Here is a 22,934-nt window from a genome sequence, read left to right on the forward strand (position 1 = left end):
CTGAGGGCTCTCCAGAGTCATATTGCACAATGTCGGGAACAATTCAGAACAAGATTGAAAGAAGGTTTATCACCTTGATCAGAGAAGTGACTGCTTGGCTGCTCTTAAGTATTTGGCCTGCAACTTTCATCACTTGAACAGTTTCCTACGTAAGCAAGGCATTTTTCTGTGTAACATCTTTGTGACTGGGTTCCTCATACTCTTCTTGATGCAGCATTTGGTAAACTACCAGTGAAGGAGGTGAGTCTCACATGTTGTATTGTACAGATGTAGCAGCATGCCACTACTCCAAACTATAACTCAGTACTTTGAGAAGGAACTGACAGCAAGAAGATAGTAAACTAGTACTGACTGACTGGTGTGGAACATCAAAATGTGCCATAACTATGAAAGAATAATAACATGATGTTTTTAACTGTTTAATATAATAAAATGTACTTGCATGTAAGGGAACTGTCAACAGGAAAAGGACAAAGGAATACATTTTCCCACAGACATCACAGCAGTAAGTTTGACAATATACAATACATTACGAACTACAGACTAATTGTAACTGTCTCAACGATGGATGGGAACACCATTTTAGACGATAACGAAGTGCATGTTCTATTGCAATGTCAACAAGAAGAGCACATAGATTGGGGTGGTCAAAGTGTGTCCCCTGGTGGATTTTTTAGACTGCAACTCCCATAATCCTTCACCATTGGCTAGGCTGCCTATGACTGGTAGAAGTTGCAGGCAAAAAAAAACCTCTGGAAGGCCACAGATGCCCACTTCTAACTCTGACATAGAACGGCAAATACATTCTTCGGCATGCCAACTCAGAAGTAAACCTCACTGAATTCAGTGGGTGTTACTTCCAGGAAAATGTGTTTAGGGTTGCAGCGTAACATAATTTTTACACCTATAAGAGGGGTGGAAAAGCTGTTCCCTCCTGATATGGACAGGCTGCATCTCCTATCTGCCGCTGCCACTATATTAAAGGAGGATAAGTCCAGCAACACCTGGTGGGCCACAGCACCCTGACCAATACTCTAGAGGTTATATAACTACCTCTGATCTGGAACTCTGACTATCCTATAAAATGTGGCAAGAGTTATTGGTACCTCTTTGAGACTAACAATGTATGCAAGAGGAAACCAAGAATAAAATAAGAGCTTTTCCAAGGAAGCTCTTATCATTAGAGTCATTGTGCTAATTAACACTGTATCCTGTTTCAGTGGGAAGCCTGTCTTATTTCAGCTAAAACCATTTCCTGATGTTCTCTGTTCATGCAGTGTGATCATTGGTCTAAGGTATAATTTAACAGTCACAAAAGACCACACGTTTAACATTCAACCAAGCGGCAGAAATTAAGTGACCTTTTCTCTCTCTGCATGTTTTAAACCATTTGCTCAATAGGTGCGAACCAAACAAAGAGTCCAAGCTTATCTTTCGAAAAGGTTGGACCTTAGCTAGGAAATGTGAAAAATGTTTTCATTTTTTTTGTCCTGCACATTTCATTCACTTAAAAAAAATTGTACACGCTCATATTTACATAGACTGGTCTTTTGAACCTGCTGTTGTTGCTTGTGTGGCCCTCATTGTTAGGTAGGGCATAGTTAAGTCATTAAAGCAAAAGAAACAGCCCATAAGCTTGGCCTAGTTGCTGCACACCAACAAAGAAATGGAAAAGATCTCCATGACAGGAGGAAAGTAGTCTAATAACACAGAAATTCCTAAACTATAATATGGTATTGTTATACCGGAAACTGGCTTTCATAATATGCCAACTGTGTTTCAAAACATCCTCACTTACCCAAATTAAGAGGCATCTTATTAAATCTTCCTTTGCTCTGTTCTAGAGAAAATGGAACAGCTCAAGGGGCTACAACTTCTCCTCCAGACTGAAGGGGTTCAAATGCAGGTTCCCATGTGCACCTTGTTCTTTGGTGACTCTCGTGTTATTGTCTTCAGGGACTGCCAGCGGTACCACCACTTCCTTTTCTTGGAAGGCTGATACAATTAAATGGAAGTCTTGCCAGTGCCCAGTGACACAAATGGGAATCTTTATAAACTCACTTAATAAATTAGCTTTCTTAGAAGTACTGCCAGCCCTTGGTACCTGGTGAAGTTTGGTTCCAGGAGCCCCTGTGAACACCAAAATCTGTAGATTCTCAAGTCCCATTAAATACAATGTCATAGAAAAATGGTGTCCCTTATATAAAATGGCAAAATCAAGGTTTGCTTTTTGGAATGTATATATATTTAAAATATTCTCAAGCTGTGGATGCTTGAATCCATGGATTAAAGATCCATGGATATGGAGGATTGATTATGTACAGCTATTGTTATGTTAATTCATTCACGACTGTTACAACGACCACCACCACTGACAACCCATGGGATGGCTGAAAATCATATGGGGTTTTGTCATCTTTTTTTCTGGCAGTTGTTTTCATAAAAAGAAAGGTAAATAGTTGGAAGTATTTTAGGCTGCACAATTGCAGCCGGGCAGTCTTTAGAAAATGTAACTAATTTAACTCCCATGAATAAGAATACTAACACTGATCTTATCTGCTAAATACATAGCTAGACTTAACTAGATTCATCTTGTTTTATTCAATCACTCGCTTTTGAAAAGGAATGCTGCTGAGTTATTTCAAAGGTGAGAAAGGTGTGGGGTTGGGGGTGGGCAACTTCAGGCCCTCCAGATTTTGCTGCAGTGAAGTTCCCATCTGTCCTACCTCAAATAGCTAATGGTGAGGGGTGAGTGGAGCAGTAGGCCAGAGACATTTGGAAGGCCACAGGCTGTCCACTCCTAGTGTATCGTTTTAGCTTAGTGAAAAATAAACTGGATATGTTTTAAAAACCACCATAAAGAGTCAAAGTCTAACACAAAACACTTAAAATCACTGATTTCAGCACTGGATTATTGGCTTTATCACATGGGGAAACTGAGGGTTTAAACAGCCAGTAATCCTGTGCAAAATGTGATACCGCATTTAAGATTTTCAGACACATCACTATTAAAGAGGCTATAAAGAGACAATAAACTGCAACAAATCATTTTCGGGTTTTCCCTGTGAATGATTTGTTGCTATTTATTGCCTCTTTATAGCCTCTTTACTGCCTCTTTAGTAGCAACGTTGTGTGAAAATCTTAAATGTGATATCGCATTTTGCACAGGATAATGGGCTATTTAAACCCTGATTTTGCCCTATTTACCCCAGGTAATAAAGTCAATTGTCAAGGGTACATTTGACTACCAGTTCATATGGCCACTTGGATTAGATAAAACCATATCAAATTTCAATAGCAACAGTAGCACTAGTTGAAGAGCTCTTCTACTTTTAAGAGTCATATTCCTTTCTGCAGCTGATTGGACCATGCCAGTGATCACAGTCAAATCCATTGTTTTCTGGGAATGTTGCCAACTGTCTTTAAATACCAAACCAAAGAGTTTCTGTGAAGAATGCAGGTACCAAACAGAGGATACATTTGGTGAACTGATCCTGGAGATAACACTGTTGAAAGTTCTTCATTCCCAGCCTGACTTGTAAAAAAAAGGTTCTTCACCGTTCAGCTGCTAAGAGAGAGCGCATGCCACTTCTTCACCAACTCCTTGGGTTTGTTGATCATTTCATTCCAGTGTTCCAGTTCTTTGCCCCTGGTGTACATGAAGGGCCCAACAACTACACGACCCAGTGGATAGGTTTCTAAGAAAGAGCAGAAAAGGAGTGCATAAGTTTTGTTTTTTTACAGCCAACATTTTTATAATTGTCAATGTGGACATGCAACAGTAGTATGGAGGTGAATGGTCCCGATTCCTAAATCTGTGAGCTGTAGGTTAAAGTTACTAAATGCACATCACTTTTATTCCTCCCTGTATCTCATATTCTGAGTAATCTTTGTCCTCCACAGCACTCTGTCTCTTGGTTTGCCAGGGCTGGTCCTAGCATTAGGCAGAGAGAGCCAACCATTTCATTTTATTGTATTAACTGTGTTACTGTAGCCCGCCTCAATCCGTAGGGAGAGGCGGGATATAAATAATCATTATTATTACTATTATTCATGTGACAGATGAAGGTGGAAAGAAATAGTGGCAGCTCCCCAACCATTCCTCTTGAACCCTCTGGCCTTAAGCTAGCCTGTTTCCTTCAGGTGAAGCAGAGGTATCTAGCCTGTTGCCATTGCTTAATGAAAGCTTTCGCTAGCAACCATATTGGCTTCTTTATGTGGTATTGAGGGTGGAGAGGTGCCTTCTTCTCAGAAGCCAATTTGCAAACAACACATTATGCTCTTTGCAAAATGTGTACTCTGGGACAGCAGTTCTCATCTTTACTCCTCCAGATATTCATTTTATATTGTTTGTTTCATTTATTTTCAGCCTTTCTCCCAACAAATGAATCAAGATGGCTTACAGCAAGGTTGAAACAAGATAACACTAAAATCATCATTATAAAAAAAATTAATTAGCTATCATGTAAAAATTGTTTTAGCTATTCTGTTTTAAACTTACATTATAACCTATTTGAGTTGCATTCAGGAGAAAGGCAGAACATAAAACAAGCAAGAAAACAAACTTCCATAATATAAAAGAGTATAAAATAATTCAGAGACATAACTATCAGGATGAAAAAGCACCCACCCCATTAAAAGCCTCTTTGCAAGACCTGTTAGTGATCAAATGCCTGTTTGCAGAAAAATGTTGTTGTGTGCCTTCAAATAGTTTCAGGACTAATCTGTCATGGAGTTTTATTGGCAAGATTTGTTCAGAGGGGATTTGCTTTTGCTTTCCTCTGAGGCTGAGAGAGTGTGACTTGTCCAAAGTCACTCAGTGGGTTTCTATGGCCAAGTAGGGATTTGAACTCTGGTTTCCATAGTCCTAGTCCAGCACCTAAAGCACTATGCCACACTGACACTCAAAGAGGTCTTCAAAGGGAAAGCAGAACAGGGCCAGTCTAGCCTCAGCTCCTGAAACTCCAGCCACCATGACCAATGGTTAGCGTTATGAGATTTGAAAACCAAAACATCTGGAAAGCCAAGACTCACTATGCAAGGAGATGCTTCTCTTGTTTCATTTCTCTGTGACAGGATGCTGTTAAAGGCATTGAAGAAGGCTTGGGTGTGGTGGATGCATTTCGCAAGTCTACAAGCTCCTCACATGATGATAGTAAGCCATTTTTGGTGGATGAGGATACAGGAATTCAACTAGCATTATTCAAAATGCCATGACCTCAAAGATTCCCTTACTATAATTTTCTAGAATCCTTGGGCACCTTTTCAATTGAGGCACCCGTATTAGCTAGCTACAAAATATATATTGGATATTTAAAATATACTGGAAAATTATGGATATATTTAACGTTAATAGTGTGTATGGGGGAGATTAACAATGTTTCATGGTTAGATTTTCCAGCTGTAGTCATCTTGCAAAGGTAGTAACTATGCTATGACTTTAACCTCTGTCCTGAAAAACAGAGCTTAACATGAAAGATCATCCAAAAATGCCAGCAATGTTTTACCTTCTCCCTCAGCTTCCTGCAGCACAGAAAGGCTCAGGCTTGTTGTATCCAGCTCCAGTTGGTCAACCTTGAAGCTGAACGTCTCATTGTACAATGGATCAGGGGAACCCACAACAGCTGTAGTCTTTTTGCTTTTGATGAACTGATTATGCTTCATTAGGGAGACTTTGACAAAGACACCTGGAATAAAAGGATGACACTGGAAAACACTTGAGCAAGTTGGAAGCAGAGGAAAACCACCCCAAATTCCTGTGCCTGAATAGACAAATCTGTCCATTTTGGATTCTCATATATTTGTTGTTGTTTTAAAGTTGTTTCAATCCTAAATGTGAAGAAATTTGAAAATTTTAGTAAATTTGCCCCTAGCATAGACTTGTGCATCGCTGTTCTGTTTATAGATATAGTTAAGGGAAGAGAAAAATGGAATTCTTATTTCCTAGAGGAGTCTACCATGCATGGCCCAGTAGCAGTTCCCATCTCATGGGATGGTGGATCTGCTTGGGTTTTAGACTAAACTGTAGAAGAGCTATCGAAGGTGCTAAACCTATTTGGAAGATACCTTGGACTAAAGCCCCAAAGGCATTTCCCATCCTATTATGGTGAAACTCATCAGCCAAAACTGTGTGGGCAATTGCCACTGTGTGGCAACTCTCAAATAATGTTACATGTTCACTAACATTACACAGGACCACATAATGTCAAATACAGATAGATTATTCATCAAATATCGGACTATTTGGAGCCTATGTACAGAATAGTCAGCATTTATATTTACTAAGTAGAATTCTATACATAAGTTTTGGGAGCCAATTTTATTGTACAATTAATATATAACCAGATTTTTAGAGAGAAGAAATATGGACCAAAGTGACTCTTTTTCATTTCTCTGGAACTGAGGCATACATTTGATCCTATTCTGAGAAATAATTTACAGTACATCTGTTTTCCTATATTTGTTCAACTGATGATTCTTCCAGAGGCGTTACCTTTTTAGACTTCAACTGCCAGAATCCCCCAGTCAGCACAGTCAATGAATAAACATGCAGATAAATTATGATTATGTAGACAAATCTATCAACTCTGTATGAGCTTTAGATAACATTATTATGCTGGAAATATTGTATGGTTAATTTCTAAAATTCCAGTCCATATTAGTGCTAGAAAACAAAAACAAAAACAATTTCTTACCACACTTATCAACAGCTTGTTTTTCTTTCTGGAACTTCAAGCCCTTGGCTCTCAGCACCACCACTGTGAGACGACCCAGATAGCCATTGTAGCTGAGAGAAAACTGGAGGTCACCATGTTCAGATGGCATCTGCGGTGAGGAGGAGAACCTTGGTTGGTTGGTTGCATCATAAAACTATGCTCAACATTAAGATACACGTTTTTCTTTTCATTCCAATTACTTTAAGAGTACAACTATGTTCAGCATAGCTAATGATGTTCCAAAGCAGCAACTAACTATGTGTCTCATCTCTCACACATACTCTACTTCTCTCTATATTGGATATATTGATGTGGAACAATGCCCAACACCATGGTAAAGGATGATTTAGGAAAAGAGAGACAGATATATCCCCAGGCACATTTGCAAGGTTTCCAGTGGTGTATATCCCTGGGTGGAAATTGAGCAGCTCTACTGAACAGCATTTCCCACTACTCATCACTATTAGCTATGCTGTCCAAGCCTGCTGGGAGTTGCAGTTTGACAACATTTGGAATTCCCAGTCCTGTGCTAGTCTGTCTGGGGAGGACAAAGAGGTCCACAGCCTTAGAACTTACAGATTATTGCCCCCCCCTCTCTCTATATATATATATCACAAATAAAATAATTATCCCAACTGCATTTGGCAGACCATGGCATGGTACATACCACCTGCAAAAAGCAGGCTGGGGCCGCCTCTCTTTGCTGCGCAGCATTACCACAGCAACCAAATTGTGTGGTACTGCTGTGCAGCAAAAAAGGAGCACCTAGAACAGTGATGGTGAACCTTTTGGAGGCCGAGTGCCCAAACTGCAACCCAAAACCCACTTATTTATTACAAAGTGCCGTGTCCCTCTGGGTTTCTAGTAACAAATTCTGGCAAACTCTGTGCTGGGGCGATGGCACATGTGCCCACAGAGAGGGCTCTGAGTGCCACCTCTGGCACGCGTGCCATAGGTTTGCCATCACTGACCGAGAAGTAGCTCCTGTTTGCTGCGCAGCTGCAACTCACCAAAGCGCTGTAGGACGGCATGGTAGTGTCACAGCTGTGCAGCGCCATTTGGACACTGCACAGCTGTGACATCACCGACATGTGCAACATGTGGGTGGGGCCACACAATCATGGCAGCCCCCACACGTACTAGGGTTAGGGAGCGCGCAGTTGCTGCATGCTCCCTAACCCTAAAATCAGTGCCAGCATGGCGCAAAAGGCCGATCTGTACCTCGCCCATGGCTTGAAGACCAGAACCAGTCCAGAGAACACCACTTTGAATAGTACTGTACTGCTTTACAGCAAACCTACCTAATTTACACCATTTAGGGTAACTCTGAATTAGAAGGAAGTGATAGTAGAGGAGAGGGAGAGGAAGAGTTGTCCCCATACCACTGACATTGATCAAATGAGTTAAACATTTAATTCGTCACTGACCTCCAGGTTATCTGCTTCCAAATCTCTCCAAAATATGACCTTTTCATCAGAAGATAAGCTTTCATTTTTCAGGGGGAAAATGACTTGTCCTAGGAGAATGTGCTTCTTCTGTTTGTCAACATGGTAGACACAGAACTTCAGTGTCCTTTGGTGAAGTGTGTTACTGGAAATCTACATGGTAAGAAGCAGAACAGTGAAAAGAAATTTAAGTAATCTTCCTGTTTCCACTTCTCTGCACTTAACTGCCCCCTCTCAAAGTGACTTTTCACTAAATTAAAAAGAACCACCAGACTTCCATTATATGTATTTTGTTCAAAACATGTAATTTAGCTGTTATTAAAACTTCAGGAGTCACTGATTTATATTCAAGAACCTGCGGGGGTCAAAAGTCAAGACGTGACCCTAACCATCCCGTCCATATAGAGTAGTCAAGCAGATGGACACTTAAACCTCAATACAACAAAAGTGATGGGACAACATACCTCACTACACTAAAAGGCAATTTGCTACTGTGGAAAGCATAATGTTGGACATGTGGCACATTTTACAATTCTGTCCTCTGATATCTTTCCACTGTTCCTTGTGCCTATCACCACCACCACCACCAGTTTCCATTGGTTGTGGCACTTCTTCTCTCTGCATAAAAACAGGCCTAGCCCTGGCTACAACAGCATGCACACACAATATTCCATTTGCACAAAAGTTTACCTGGAAGACAAAATTCTCATCAAATTGAGGGTTAAGATTTTTCCGCTTGGTCTTGGACTGCAAGTAGCGCCTCTCATCAGGCAGCAGGTAGATTTTCACCAAGAGGTTGCAAGAGCTCGAGGGAGGCTGCAGCTTTCGGGCTTTGATCAAGGAGACAAGGAGCCTTTCTGACTCTTGCTCGTATTCCACAGAGAACCAAAGCCGACCAATGTTCCCCTCGGGGAAGTCTGTCTCACTCTTGTCTTCAGGAAACCTGTAGAGTTCTGGGTTAATGGCTCCCACAAGGTATGCTCCAGCTTTGCAGAGAAGAAGAAATCACCCAAATTAATTAAATAAAGTGTGCACCATATTTGTTTGAATGCTGTTGTTGCATTAACAGTAATATGTCTGAACATTTCATACATATATGTTTTTAACCTGATGACTGCAGAACCAAGTGGAAACTTGTACACACAATGAGTCACAGGGGACCCAATGGCCAAAGTATATAACCATGCAATGGAATCATACAATGGAACAGCCATAAATTATGCAACAGTTGAGAAACTTTTGACCCTCCAGATGGTTTGGACTACAGCTCCCACAATCCTTTCCCATTGGCTATACTGTTTTTGGATTTGAGGAGATGAAGTCCAATCTATATAAAGAGTCACATATTTCTCACCCCTGGATTGAGCTGACAGACATCATGTCATGTACATGTGCACATGCATGACTGAGCTTGCTTCCCTGCAAATTATGAAACTACATTGAGTTTAGGGTCCATAGAGAAGGCCATCAGCTGCACTTTTGGTACAGCATTTTAGATTCAAATTGAAAGGGTTACATTTTTCTACATTTTGGATCCACAATATAAATCTTTCCATGTGGGCTTTACAGCTGTGGGAACATACTCACAGAACATATTGCAGACTAGTTCAAGGCTCAGGAGAACTGATGGCCTGACACCTGGATATACAAATGCCCTTCCTTTAAGGCAGTGGTTCCCAAACTCTGGTCTTCCAGATAGTTTGGACTTCAGCTCCCAGCATTCCTGACAGTTCACCCAACTGGCTGGGACTTCTGGGAGTTGAATTCCAAACCATCTGGAGGACTAAAGTTTGGTCACCACTGCTTTAAGGCATTAATCCAGAGATGCCTACTGGAGATCTTCCCACAAGAGCATGTGCAGACTGGAAGATGGCCATGACCAAGAGTAGAAGGAAACACATTGTTCTGTTTTCAGACTCATCTATCTGATCAAGCATAACCTACTTTTGACAGGCAACAGTTGTCTGATGTCTCCATTAAAAACTTTTCCCATTAGAGATACTGGGGATGAATCTAGTAGTTTCTGTATGCAAAGCAGCACTGTACCAGTGAACCGTGGTCTCATTTTTATATGTACAATGATGCATTGAGTCATAAATGGTCTAGATTAATCATGCTTAGAACAGACTCACTGAAATCAATGGGCCAGGCCTGTCACGGGACTCTTTCATACAACTCAGTTACAGTACTATGATTCCACTTTACTGCCATGGCAATATCCTATGGAATCCTGGGATTTGCAGACTAGGTGGGTGTATTTAGAATTCTGAGCCAAAGAGCTCCTTTAGCACCTGTGACCCAACTACAAATATCAGGACTCCATTGGATGCAGCCATGACAAGTAAAATGGAATCGTAGTACTATAACTATATAGCATGAAAGTGTCCATGGCAACATACAGTCCAACAGAGTTCAATGCACCCTAAGCATGAGTGAGTACGTTTGGATCCAACTCATTGACAGTATACTGAATACTTCATTCAGTTTTACTCACCTGCATAACATAACCTACCTAAAGAATGGAAAGAGGATCGAGGTCCAGAATCAGGGGTAACATAGAGGTCACTGTCCTCCTGAACATGTTCTCCATTTATCATTTCACCCCAGGCTTGTCTATTAAATTTTGGTGGAACAATGAAAGGGACGCTTCTTGTTCTGTCCAAAGATGATCACCACATTCAGTTGGATCAAGAAAACAAAAGGGTATCAATCAGCCAAAACATACTTCAAAAAGAAACCAGGCAAAGCTAAATACAGTTCTTTAAAATTATATGGCCTGAAATGGACAAGATTTAAATATGTGATTAACCCCTTTCTAAAATCAATGGAACTTAAAAGTGCTTTGGGACTGTGGCACATATGGTTTGCTAGAAATTCTCTATGCATCATAATTTCTCACTAGAGAATATGATAAAACAGGGTTGGACAACCACAAAAGAGGCAAGGGGACATCTCCACTTCCTCACCCTCACTCAATTCCAATGAAGTGATATTACATTTGGCCTGAATTGCTAATTTTTGTGTTTTTAAAGAGGTGTGTGTGTTGTGAAACAGTGGAGGATGGGGCAAGAGAACCACAAATGCCATGTTTTTCTGGTTTCAGTCCAGGGAATCTGAGGGCTTTGGGGGTCTCCTGAGGTCTTCAAGGGCTGCAAAAAGAAGTACCAGAGCTCTTTTTTCTCAACTCCTCTGATAAATCATGAAGAAAAGCATCAAACCTATTCAAGAACACTAATGCTGTAGGCCAAAACACCTGGAGAACCACAAGTTTCTTCACTCCTGTTTTGGGGATTTGACAGAGGGATATAAATGTGTACTCATGGTGATGGTGGTGAAGATGGAGACACTGTGGACAGAGGTGGGCCAAGCTATAAAAATCACTGCCCATGGAATGCAATAGTGGAAACATCAGCTCACTGGAAATGGGTTCACTAATAATGTTTCGTTAGTATAGGAGCTCTACAAAGAATTACTCCTGTAATGCATGAAGATGCCTACTAGTGTTCTGTTCTCTTCTGTTCCAGGATTTAGTTGTATCACCATTTACCTTGCCTTTGGAGGATGAGGTGATGATGAAGAAGATGATAGGTTAACATCTGGCTTCTGCCGAACAGGGGAGGCAGGTTCTGTAAGTTCTTCATAGGATGCCTTGAGGTAGATTTTCTTCCAAAAGAGGTACACTGCTATCCCAATAAGGACCAGCAGAAGAATTCCTCCCACTACACCTCCCACTACAGCTGCTACCTGTTCTGATTACATAAAAACACATGGATATAATGAAATGTTCATGAACAAAACATCCATGAATATTTCACATGTGAGAAAAGACCTTTAGACTCTGGAACCATTCTTTGGCCTTGTGAGAGCATGAAGAGTTTTGAAAAATGGTTGGTTGCCTATTGGGTGAGGTTTTCTGGGAGTTGTACTTTTATTTATTTTTTTTAAAGTTACATATGTTTTCCATTTGCACCCTGTTTCATCAATTCAGATCAGTTCTTCTTGACCACTCCTTTCTTCTATGGCTTCTAACTCATGTCTTGTGGCTGAATGAATGGGGCCTTCTTTCTTTTCTGGCTGTAATCGTGGTTTAAAAGTCTTGTGTGGTCATCTCCAAAGAGGCTGTACCATTGTAGCACCGTATCTGGAGGGCCACCTAAGGACCTCTCTTTCTCTCATAGGGGCAACTCTCTGAAATGTTTAATGGTTGTGAATGGGGGCAGATGGGGTTGTTCAAACAGCCCCCACTGCTACCATTGGACTTGAAATTTGTTTATAATAATAATTTGTTTGAGCCATATCAGGGGATTCATGTACCACCAGAGGATCTGCATTGTTTCAGATGTTTGTCACAATGGCAAAGAAGGGGTGGCACCTTTACATGCATCAACACTCCCTCAAGACCAACCTGGAGGCCTTCTAAAGCAAGCATCTCAAAACATGATGGAAGAAAATGACTCTGACATTATCACTTTTCTTCTCCTGAATAATTTTTAACAACTTCGCCTGATATAGAAGCTGGTGAGCTTGGTGAACATGGTATCACCAAAGTGTGTATTTTGGATATTGTTGTAAAGTAGTACTGTATATGACACCCTTTAATGACAATCGTTACCTACACCTACCACACAAATATTGTTAAATGAAAAGTCTAAAATTTCCCCATTGAGGAAAGCTGTGAAGTTGGGGACACCACTGGTATTATATACACTCCATCTGCCCTGATTTGGCAGGGAGAACCCTGTTAATTCTCTGCTCTTCCATTTTGTCCACTGTCTTTTAAATGTCCCAGTTTCTCTCTCTTCCCCCCACTTTCCTTCTTCATCCATAGCTTACTTCATTTGCTGCAAACTTAGTTCAAAGTTCAAAACTCAGCAGGAGAGAGAATAACGATAATAATGTGTATTTATAATGATCTTTTCACCAAATGGAGGAACATTAGACTTATATAATCAAAAACATAGCAATAAAACACAACACTAAAAATAAAATCCTCACTAGCCCACCAGTTGTTAGCCATCTCAGCAACCTTAGGCACACTCAGCAGATTAATCCAGTGTAACAAAGAAGTAGATCTTCAAATGGACAAGATTGTCCTCCAGGAGGATGTACAAAGAAAGACTGTTCCACAAAGGAGAGGCCCGATCCTGAAAGGCTCACAGCCTTGAAAGAGCCATATACACTGGCGGAACAGCCAATAATCCTTTGCCTGTAGATCTTAAATCCCTAGATAGCACACACCATGCTAGCCAAGCTGCCAGATACTTAGGCCTGTTACAGACAAGCCAAAATAAAGCTGCTTCAAGTCACTTTGGAGATATGGTATTTCAATGATGCATGCGTCCTAAGAATCCAAAAGCCGCACCAAAGCTGCACTCCAGTCCTTAGAACTGGCGCATGGCTTTGGTGCGGCTTTTGGCCTCTTAGGATGCATGCATAATTGAAATACCATACCTCCAAAGTGACTCGAAGCAGCTTTATTTTGGCCTGTCTGTAACAGGCCTGAGTGAGGATCACAAGCTTGTAATGAGCCCTGGCTTGAATTTGTAGCCAGTGGAGGGATCTATGAGGAGAAGAGGTATGTTAGTATTAAGGGAGATTTTAAAAGAACCCGAATAGCACTGTTTGGGATTAAAACAACAGGAATAAGATATCAGGGAGGCAAACCTGCCAGTAGGCTATTACAGTAATCCAGGTATGAATTATTTTAATCAAAGCTCTGTAAGATCTGAATGTCATCTGTGTAGATGCAACATTGGAAACCCACTTCTGAAATAAGAAATCCAAGGAGAAGCACATATAATGAGAAAAGGACCCAATACATTGGGACCTTGGTATCTATGGGGGATCCATTCTGGACCACCACCACCACCCCGTGGATACCAAAATCTGCAGATCCTCAAGTGATGTTGCCCCCAGGGGCAGTAAGTGCACATGGTTGTGCCACTATTAGGGACAACAGGACCTCAGGTAAAGTCCTGTTGTCCCTAATGGCAGTGTGGCTGCATGCATGTGTCACGACTGGGGACAACAGAGGCTGTTCCTAATGGCAGCGTGACCATGTGTACATGCTGCCATTACGGACAACACAAGCTTGCCATCTGCAGATGCTCAAATCTGCAGATGGCAAGTCAATGGATACCGAGATTCCACTGTAGTAATTTTTGAGGCACCCCTACAGTTACAGGGAAAGAAGAGATGAGCGGGGATAATCTTGCCCTCCCTAAGCTCAGTACATACATTCCAGAGTTTCTCTGTTTAAAACAGATTTTTGTATAATCTTCTTCATTAATAACCTTTGCCTTTTGTTCCCTGGGTACACCTGTTTGACCACACTGATGTGGCTCATTCAAATGTGTCCCAGTTTTCATCTGTGAAATGTTGGAGTGTTTGATGAGGCCTGAATACTCTAAAGGCACCAGATCTCATCTGATGTTGGAAGCAGGATCAGCTCTGATTATTACTTTAGTGAGAGACTACCAACAAACACCAGGTGCTATAGGCTATTTTTCAGAGGAAGGAACTGGCAAAAACACCTCTGAGTATTCCTTGCTTAAGAAAATCAGGGGGGCATCATAAGCTGATTTGAAGACAAATGCACATATATATGGTATCAGATCTAAAAGTGTTCCCTGATCAGTGACTCCAGTCCTTAACAGTTAAACCTGCCCTTTCCAATCGCAGTCTGAGTTCACTTTCCAGGACAACATATGTGACATAATGACAGAGACTGATACACAGATGCAGTGGACAGAGCCTCACACAAGACAGAAACAGACCAAGATCTCAAAGGGAAACACTTTGTGGGTGCAACTGTTATTGCCTTATTTTATTGCTTTTCATCCTAGACACCAAACTGCCATTTTTGAAGGGAGGCAGTGCTTGTAATTTCTGTCTTCATAGACCCTCTCTCTAGAACATCTCAAGGAAGCCAGATGGAAACCTGTGACTCGAACAACAGCGCTTCTCTTTCTGGCATGATTTTTTTTTACCATCTTTGTCTGATAAAGAAGCCAGTGAGCTTTGAAAGTCTGATTAATTTTGTTTCGAAAGGTATGACCACAATGTGTACTTCGGATTTTTCAGATATGAGTATACACAGACCAAGAAGACATATATATTGTGTGGCACCTGATGCTGTCATGATTCTCACAAATATATTTTCCTCTTGTTTCATATAAGAGCCTCAAGTGGCTGGGCAGGCAGGAGCCGTGGGTGGTGGGGGCGCGGGCACATTTACAGAGTCTGAGATATTGGACATCAAGTTATGCCATAGATGTGATTCATTTCCTTTTCTTCTCTCCTTGAGACAAGGAGTCTAACTGGGAAACATGCATACTCATTACCAATCGAAGCAGAAAACGTTCAGAATTAAAGGTTGCACATGTTTCCTGGTCTAGAAAGATCTGTGGCTCCTCAATAACAGTGTTCCTGCCTTTGAATCAGGTAAGTGCCTTGTCTACAGAGACACAACCCAGGTTGAAGATATGTATATCATCAAGACCCTTCTAATATTCCTATACCTGGTGAAATTCTCTGATGCACATAATGTGGCAGAGGTAGGGCATGTGTACAGAGGCAGATTCCAACCCAGGGGTGATTCTCTCCTTGTTAAGGCTGTTTTCCACACTACTGGCATGAGCTAGTTTTCTATAGAACTGGTGGCTAGAAAACTGCTGGACAACTTAACTCCAGTGAGTTAGACATATTAATCTCATTTTATCAACAGAAAAATGTTGCAATGTATATGATGCATAATTGTGTCATAATCTGGCATGTCTGACCAAAAAGAAGCAAATACAGCTCCATTTTCTCGCCATTCAGGCAATCAATGACCTTTTCATGTTAGCCATATTTCAAATACAAGTTAATTTAATTTCCTCTCTCACTTTGCAGAACTCTGGTCTTAATGTCACTCTGGCTAGAAGGAGGCATTTCCTGATTTTCAGTATTTTTCCAGCTTTAATGAGCTCTTTAAACCACAATTCCAGAAACAAGCACACGCTGAAAAACATCAGGAAGCATTAGCAACCAATTGACTTAAATAAAATATGATCACTTTACAGCTATTAACAACATGGCTCAGAATGACTGTTATTAGAAAACATTTAAAAGTTGGTTTAAGGTGCAAGGTTTTTTCCACTGTTCCACTGATGCAGTCCCACCCACCTGCCCTGTATTTCTACTGCATCCCACTCTTATTAAAATGCTACTAACATGTATTGATATGTTGCATTTTTGTAAAGAAAATGGACCACTTTGTTCACTCAGTTATTTGCTTCATCATAACAACTGTTTAACACACATGAGGCTTATTTACACTATAGGTGTCTATCTGTTTTACTCTAGTTTCTGCTATCACTTCCTCTAAAGACTTCTGGAAACTGTTGTTTGCATATGCCCCAGTTTACTAGGGGCATTCCCTATTCCTAAATAATCATTCCTACTTTAGTTTTGCAAGGATTATTAAAGTGGGGATTAGTAAAATACTGATAGGACATTTTGCTAGAGATACTGTTCTTTCACACTCAGAATCCTCTTCCCAGTGCAAGTTTTATTTCAGCATCTTTCACTGTGTATGTATGCGCCTTCAAGTCACCTGTTGACTTATGGCGACCTCATCAATTTCATGGGGTTTTCATATGCAAGGAATACTCAGAAGTGGCCATGCCAGTTTCTTTCTCTGAAGAATAGCCTACAGCACCTGGTATTGTTAACGGTCTCCCATCCGTGTACTAACCAAGGCTAAATCTGCTTAACATCCAAGATCAGGGCCTTAGATTATAAGGGACTTCCAAATACAAGATACCAATGGCATAACCTGTCTCCTGGAATGATACACTTTTTCAGGAGTAAGCATGGTGTAGTGGTTTGGCTGTTGGACCAGGACCCTGGAGACTAGAGTTTGAAATCTACTAGGGACTGAATTTGGGCAAGTCACAGTCTCTCAGGCTCAGAGGAGAGAAAAGTCAAACTCCCTGTGAATAAATTTTGCTAAGAAGAAAACCCACAATAGGTTCTCCTTAGGATCCCCATCAGGTGGAAATGACTTGAAGGCACACAGCAACAACAAACAACAATTGTACAAGGCCTCTCAGTTTTGTCATAGCAGGGCCATGTCTTAATCCCAACCTGCTTCATCTCTTAATAGTTAAATCTCTGAATGAGATCCAGCTGCATCTCACATCTTACATACACATGTAAAAAGCATGTACAATAATTAGAAAATGTTATGCAGAGAGGAAGAGGATGGAATCTTTAATGGCATAAATAGTAATAATAATAAAATAAATAAAACTTTAATTTATATACTGCTTTTTGTTAAAACAATCAGAGTGGCGTACAATGTTAAAATAATACATCTGTATATACTCATGTAGGCTGCCATCATTGACTTATCTGGGCTGCTCCTGAATGCACAACTCAGCCAGGCCTCTATTTAACTATTTAAAAGCTTACAAACAGGCTCTTCTTTCTTCAGGGTTGTAGGGCCATCTGCATCTATCCCGGTTCATCAACACTGGGAAGCATGTGGAGAGGGAGGTTGTAGGGGTGGAAAGATAGGTGGGCAGCAAGAGGGGAGTGGCTGGAGAGCAAAATACTACTGGGTCTCTTCCTCATTACAAAGGTGTGTTGTTTGGACACCTCCTCCTGCTTCATGCATGGTTGCCAGATGGTCATGATCTGAGGAAGACATAGATACCCAGGAGGAAAGATTGATGGGAGAGTGGCAAACAACATTTGTTGTTTTTTCTTGTTGCAGAGATTTGCGTGTGTGGGATTTTGTGGCCCATGACAATCAAGTAGCTGAGTTAACCTGTTGATTTGCCTTCTGTGCAATTTAAATTCCAGTTATTCATAAATGTGAATCTCTCTGTATAAATTAGTACACACATTTTGTGACACTTGTATATATAAGCTAATACTCTGGATCTTTTCAGTGTCTAGCAAAACTAGTAACATTAAACAGAACTACCTTCTTACAGCTGGTGAAGTTTCATTCAAGCTGCTTATAGATTAGAGAACAATTATTATTTTAGCTGGCATATCTTTTGTCTAAAGAACAAATTACCTTCTTAGCTTTTTAAGCAGAGAAAATAAGATGAGCTACTACAGAATAAAAGATATTGTACTGCCATTGGTACTAGAATTAGCAGAGCACTTTTATGTTCTTATCAATGCAAAGATGTAACATGGAAAATTGGCACTAGTATTACTTTCTCAGAGTCGCCAAATTCCTCTTATGGAACTACAGTTCGCAGGACTCCTTTGAGATTAGGATTGTCTATTAAATCCAGAGAATATTCGTTATCTTATGTGTGTGGATTTTATTTCTGTTTTAAACTTAACATTATTTTAAGAAAAAGAAAAGAAAATCCGTTATCGCCTTTAAAATGAAAGTGCACTGAAAATAGGATTGCTGTGTGTTCATACAGCAGCTTGGAAAAGAAACTTTTTGAATTAGGTCTCTCAGAATCCCCTAGTCAGCATAGCCTTGTAGTCCAAAAAGGACAATTTCTAGGTTATGGTTTAACACTCATCCTACATTTGGTTCTGTAGCAGTAAAATTGGTTTGCAGCAGCTTGCCACACTCTCTCAGCCTCAAGGGAAAGCAATGCCAAAACCTCCTGTGAACAAATCCTACCAAGAAAAGCCCAAAATAGGATCGCCTTACAGTCACCATAAGTCAGAAATGACTTGAAGGCACATGTATACTCCCAAACACTCAGTTCAGATTGGGTGATCAAGAGACCAAAGAAATGCATGCTTACATGCCATGAAAAAAGAAAAGTCTTTCAACCCAGTTTCAGATCCATGGTCAGTTTTAAGTCTGTTATCTAGATATCCTCTAACACAGTGGCTCTCAAACTGTGGGGTAGGACTTCCAGAGGGGTCACAAGACTTGGAGCCCCTGATTCCCCACTTCTCCCCTCAAACCTTTTCTGACCTGGAGGGGAAGAGAAAAGCAAGATGCGGGGTGGGGTGCGGGGTGGGGAGCTATCTCTTTATAAAATGTTAAAATATAAATATACAAAAATGTGTGACTCAAAATATGCACATTAAACGAACAATACACACACACACACCACATGGGAGGGGGGCAATGTCCACATGTAGACTTGAAGATTACAAGAGTAAAAAGTCTGAGAATCACTACTCTAGGGCACTCCAGTTATTCACACCATTAAGAGAAAACAAGGCAAAATGTTTCAGTATAAAATAACTGGACCAAAAGGAAGCAGTTTCATGTATTTCACTGTCAGCATCAATAATACAATGACATCTTTCCATTCAAAATGGCACCTTCTAGACACCACTGATGTCCCCTCATTTGTACTAATGAAAAGGAAGAAGCAGGTATGTTTAAAATATTCTGCAATCATCCCTAAGGCAGATATTGAAAGGTAATTTTAAAAAACATCTAAAGTTAAATACATCTTACATCGTAAAAACAATCCAAACCAAACAAAGGTATATACACAATCAAGAGCCTCCGCCTATAAGAAAATAAGTAATCAAACAGATAAACTAAGTTGCTGACACCTTATTAGCAGCAAATGTTATTTTCTCAGATACTCCAGAGCTAGGAAAGACAACTGAAACACATAGCCTAAACATGTACAACCTGATCCAAAGTATATTTATGCAGAGGTAAACTGATTACAATAGTATTTGCTTCCTAGATGAGATCTTTAAGGTTGCAGTCTGTAGATTTGTAATGCTTAAACCCCTTTCATATTAGAGACCAACCATCAATACCTCCCATTTTAAAAATAAGGAAACTGAGGACGGATTGCAGAAAATTGCCCTAGGTAAGTCAGGTGGAATTTTACTATTTCAGATTCTAATCTCAATCCATTATCATATCGCCAAACAATTAAGATTCAGATAGTGCAAACCAAAGGTATGGACTTCAGTCTCAAAAGAAAAGGACACAACTCTTCTTAGGATAACCTAATGCAGCAAACTGCTGTAGCTTCAGAGTTATATAGATGAAATATAAGCAAGTGTAGAAGCAACATAAATATCCTAAAACACCATATAGTGTCTCAGTTTAGAAGCTTAAGCAAGGTCAGCCCTGATTAGCATTTGGATGAGAGACCATCAATGAATACCAGGCTATATTTCAAAGGAAGGAACTGGCAAAACCACTTCTGAGCATACTTTGCCTAAGAAAACCCTATGAACTTCCTGAGGTCACCAAAAGTCAATAGGCAACTTGAAGGCAAATAGACACATAGAGAGATTTTCATGTGCGGGGTGTGTGTGTTCCTACTACAATTCCTACCTAAAATTATTTATATGTTCATAGTTCACATACACTCTCCTCCTTTTATTTTTGGGTCATTCCAGATCCTGCATTAACTTAATGCAGATAACAGCAATACCTCGGGGATTTAGGGAAACGGGGAGGGAAAAGTCAGTAGATGAGTGGCTATTCCCACGTCAGGCAGGAACAAAATATGGCTCAAGGTAGAAGTATGAATTGCATTCGAATATGAACTATACAGGTCTATTTTATTTTCTTACAAGTAATAGAATTTCTTTCCCAATATGTCCCCAGGCTGACTTACATATGAAACAATAAAATATGAATGCAGTTGATTAAAAAGCCAGCAAAGATTGGTGCTGCTGAGATTCCATATGTCTCTTTTTCCAGCCTTCTCTAACTTGATATGCTGCCAATCATCCCTGAGCAGCATTGCCTATGCTGGCTGGGGATGAGGGAAGCCACAATCTTAGCACCTCCCAATCTAATGAAGGCTGCTCTGACTGCAGCAATCCTGAGATCAGAGCATGTGAGATGCTTCACTGTAGAAAGAGGTCTGCTTAGCCTCCCTGTCATTGTGGCATCTGGGTGAAACGTGGGTGTGACAGCTGGGTGAGCAGGTGCAAAGGGTTGATGCCAAGATACATGGCCAGTAGTAGCAGAGAAGAGAGGATATCACCAGGTGCAGCTTTTCCGTATCCCTGGAATTGCCTCCCTGAATATTAGTGGATTGCGCCTTCTCTCATTGTTTTTAAACCTCAGTTGAAAACCTCCTAATTCTCCAAAGTTTTTGGAATTTTAATTTAATATGTATTTATCATCTTGAGTTTTGATCATATGTGTTTTGTCAGTTTGTCTTGTATTATACTGCACTGGTTTGTCAATGTTTTTCTGGGTAATTCATGTTACAATTGAATTGTATTTGTTTTATATGTGTAGAATTCCTTTCCACCCTGCCCCTCCAAACCACACCTTAGATCATACATGTTTGGCACGGCTGGCTGTCTTTTTGTTTTATTTTGCAAAGTACCATGCACATTGATGCCATTATAGAAATACATCATCATCTGCTCAAATTCCTGTTTCTACACACTTACTGAGGAGTCCTTTTTTTCTTCCCATCAAATTGTTCAACAACACAGAAATTATTAGGCTTTAAATGACACTGAGAACCATCATGGCATAGTGGTTTGAATTTGAGTGTGGGACTATGAATCTGGAGTCCAGGGTTCAAATCCCAACTGGGCCATGAAACCCAACCTTGGGCAAGTCACAGGCTCTCAACCTCAGGAGAAGGCAATGACAAATCTCCTCTGAACAAAACTTGCCAAGAAAACTCCATGATAGGTTTGCCTTAGGGTCGTCATAAGTCAGAAATGACTTGAAGGCATACAACAACAATAAGAGATCTGAAGCATTTTACAACCAATAGTTTGTTTCAGAATATGCAAAAAATATCATATAATACTATAATGAATCAACCAGCGGCATAAACATTGCATTAAGAATCAAAACTGGCATTTTACATTCCTTCCAGGTATACGAGGGGGGGAAAGATGAAGGTGGCAAAATGTGGTGGTGGAGGGAACCAGTTTAGCAGACTCTCAGCCAGTGGCCATATTGAGGAATTCTATGAGTTGTAGTTCAAAGAAAAATAACTTTCTCGTGCACAGGTGTGTTACCCAATACATTCTCCATGAGTAGAGAGATTAGACTGATGAAAAGGAGAGTGATGTTTATTAAGCACAGGATATGTACAGATCTCACCTGACACCCCCCTCCAAGTCCCCCACTGTCAAAACCAAGGTCGCTTCTGAGTTGGCTCCAGAGGAAGAAAGAGAAATTACACTTTCTCTTCTCCCCAGACAAAATGCAGACTCTGTGCAGAAATTCCAAGTATTGCTACTTACCAGACATGAGCCCTAGAAGAAATATAAAAATGGCACTGACACTGGCATGCTAGTTCATGGTCTCAGTTGCATCATGCACCTGAATACTCCAACAGGGATTTAATGCTCCTTCTCTGCTCTTCTTAGCCGCTGTTTCTTCTTTGTGCCTGTCCTCTGGCGCTGTCAGATCTGGGGTTGGCAATGACAAGTGATAATATCCAAGGTTTGTCCTTAGCTCACAACCTCAGGTGGCTGCTGGCAACTTTTCCCCACATGGGTCTGGTGCGTCTCAGATTAGAGCAAAGCAGGTAGTAAGAACCTGAGTGATGCTGCCTCAGTCACTTGCTCACTCTTCCTTCGGATGCTGAATAACCAGCTCCTCCTCCTGGCCACAGACAAACGCCTAGATATTTCAAGGGCTGCTGAGAACCTGCCAACTCTAGCAGTCTAGGAAAGGAACAGTGTAAATGGCCCTTGCTAGCAACCACCTTTTCCTTCCTTCCTTTCTGAAAAAAAAAGCACTTGAGGTTGGCTTCAGAGAGATTTCTAACATTAAAAATATAATCCGTGAGGAATTGGCACTGAAAGGGAAACTGCCAGAAAGGTTGCTTGCCCG

At 40.7% G+C, this 22,934-nt stretch overlaps 1 protein-coding gene across 1 annotated transcript; it reads right to left on the reverse strand.

The window, feature by feature from the left end:
* Positions 1–423: 423 nt before the first annotated feature.
* On the reverse strand, positions 424–22,638 carry LOC149318871 (synaptotagmin-15-like). Its single transcript, XM_089510614.1, has 8 exons — positions 22,340–22,638; positions 11,709–11,910; positions 10,674–10,816; positions 8,852–9,147; positions 8,144–8,314; positions 6,696–6,825; positions 5,508–5,687; positions 424–3,698 (listed from the first exon to the last, which is right to left on the reverse strand). Exons 1-8 carry the CDS (start codon positions 22,344–22,346, stop codon positions 3,562–3,564), a joined length of 1,266 nt encoding a protein of 421 aa, XP_089366740.1. The 5' UTR covers positions 22,347–22,638; the 3' UTR covers positions 424–3,561.
* Between the last annotated feature and the right edge of the window lie 296 nt (positions 22,639–22,934).

Source organism: Sceloporus occidentalis, unplaced genomic scaffold (assembly GCF_023333645.1).
Source record: "Sceloporus occidentalis isolate IW3139 unplaced genomic scaffold, rSceOcc1.0.p SCAF_2, whole genome shotgun sequence".
NCBI classification, from domain to species: Eukaryota; Metazoa; Chordata; class Lepidosauria; order Squamata; family Phrynosomatidae; genus Sceloporus; species Sceloporus occidentalis.

Coding starts and splice junctions, on each gene's coding strand:
- LOC149318871 (XM_089510614.1), bottom strand. Junction 6,826..8,143: donor TGGAAGCAGATAACCTGGAG/GTCAGTGACGAA, acceptor TCCTCACCGCAG/ATGCCATCTGAACATGGTGA. Junction 5,688..6,695: donor ACAAGCTGTTGATAAGTGTG/GTAAGAAATTGT, acceptor CTTTTATTCCAG/GTGTCTTTGTCAAAGTCTCC.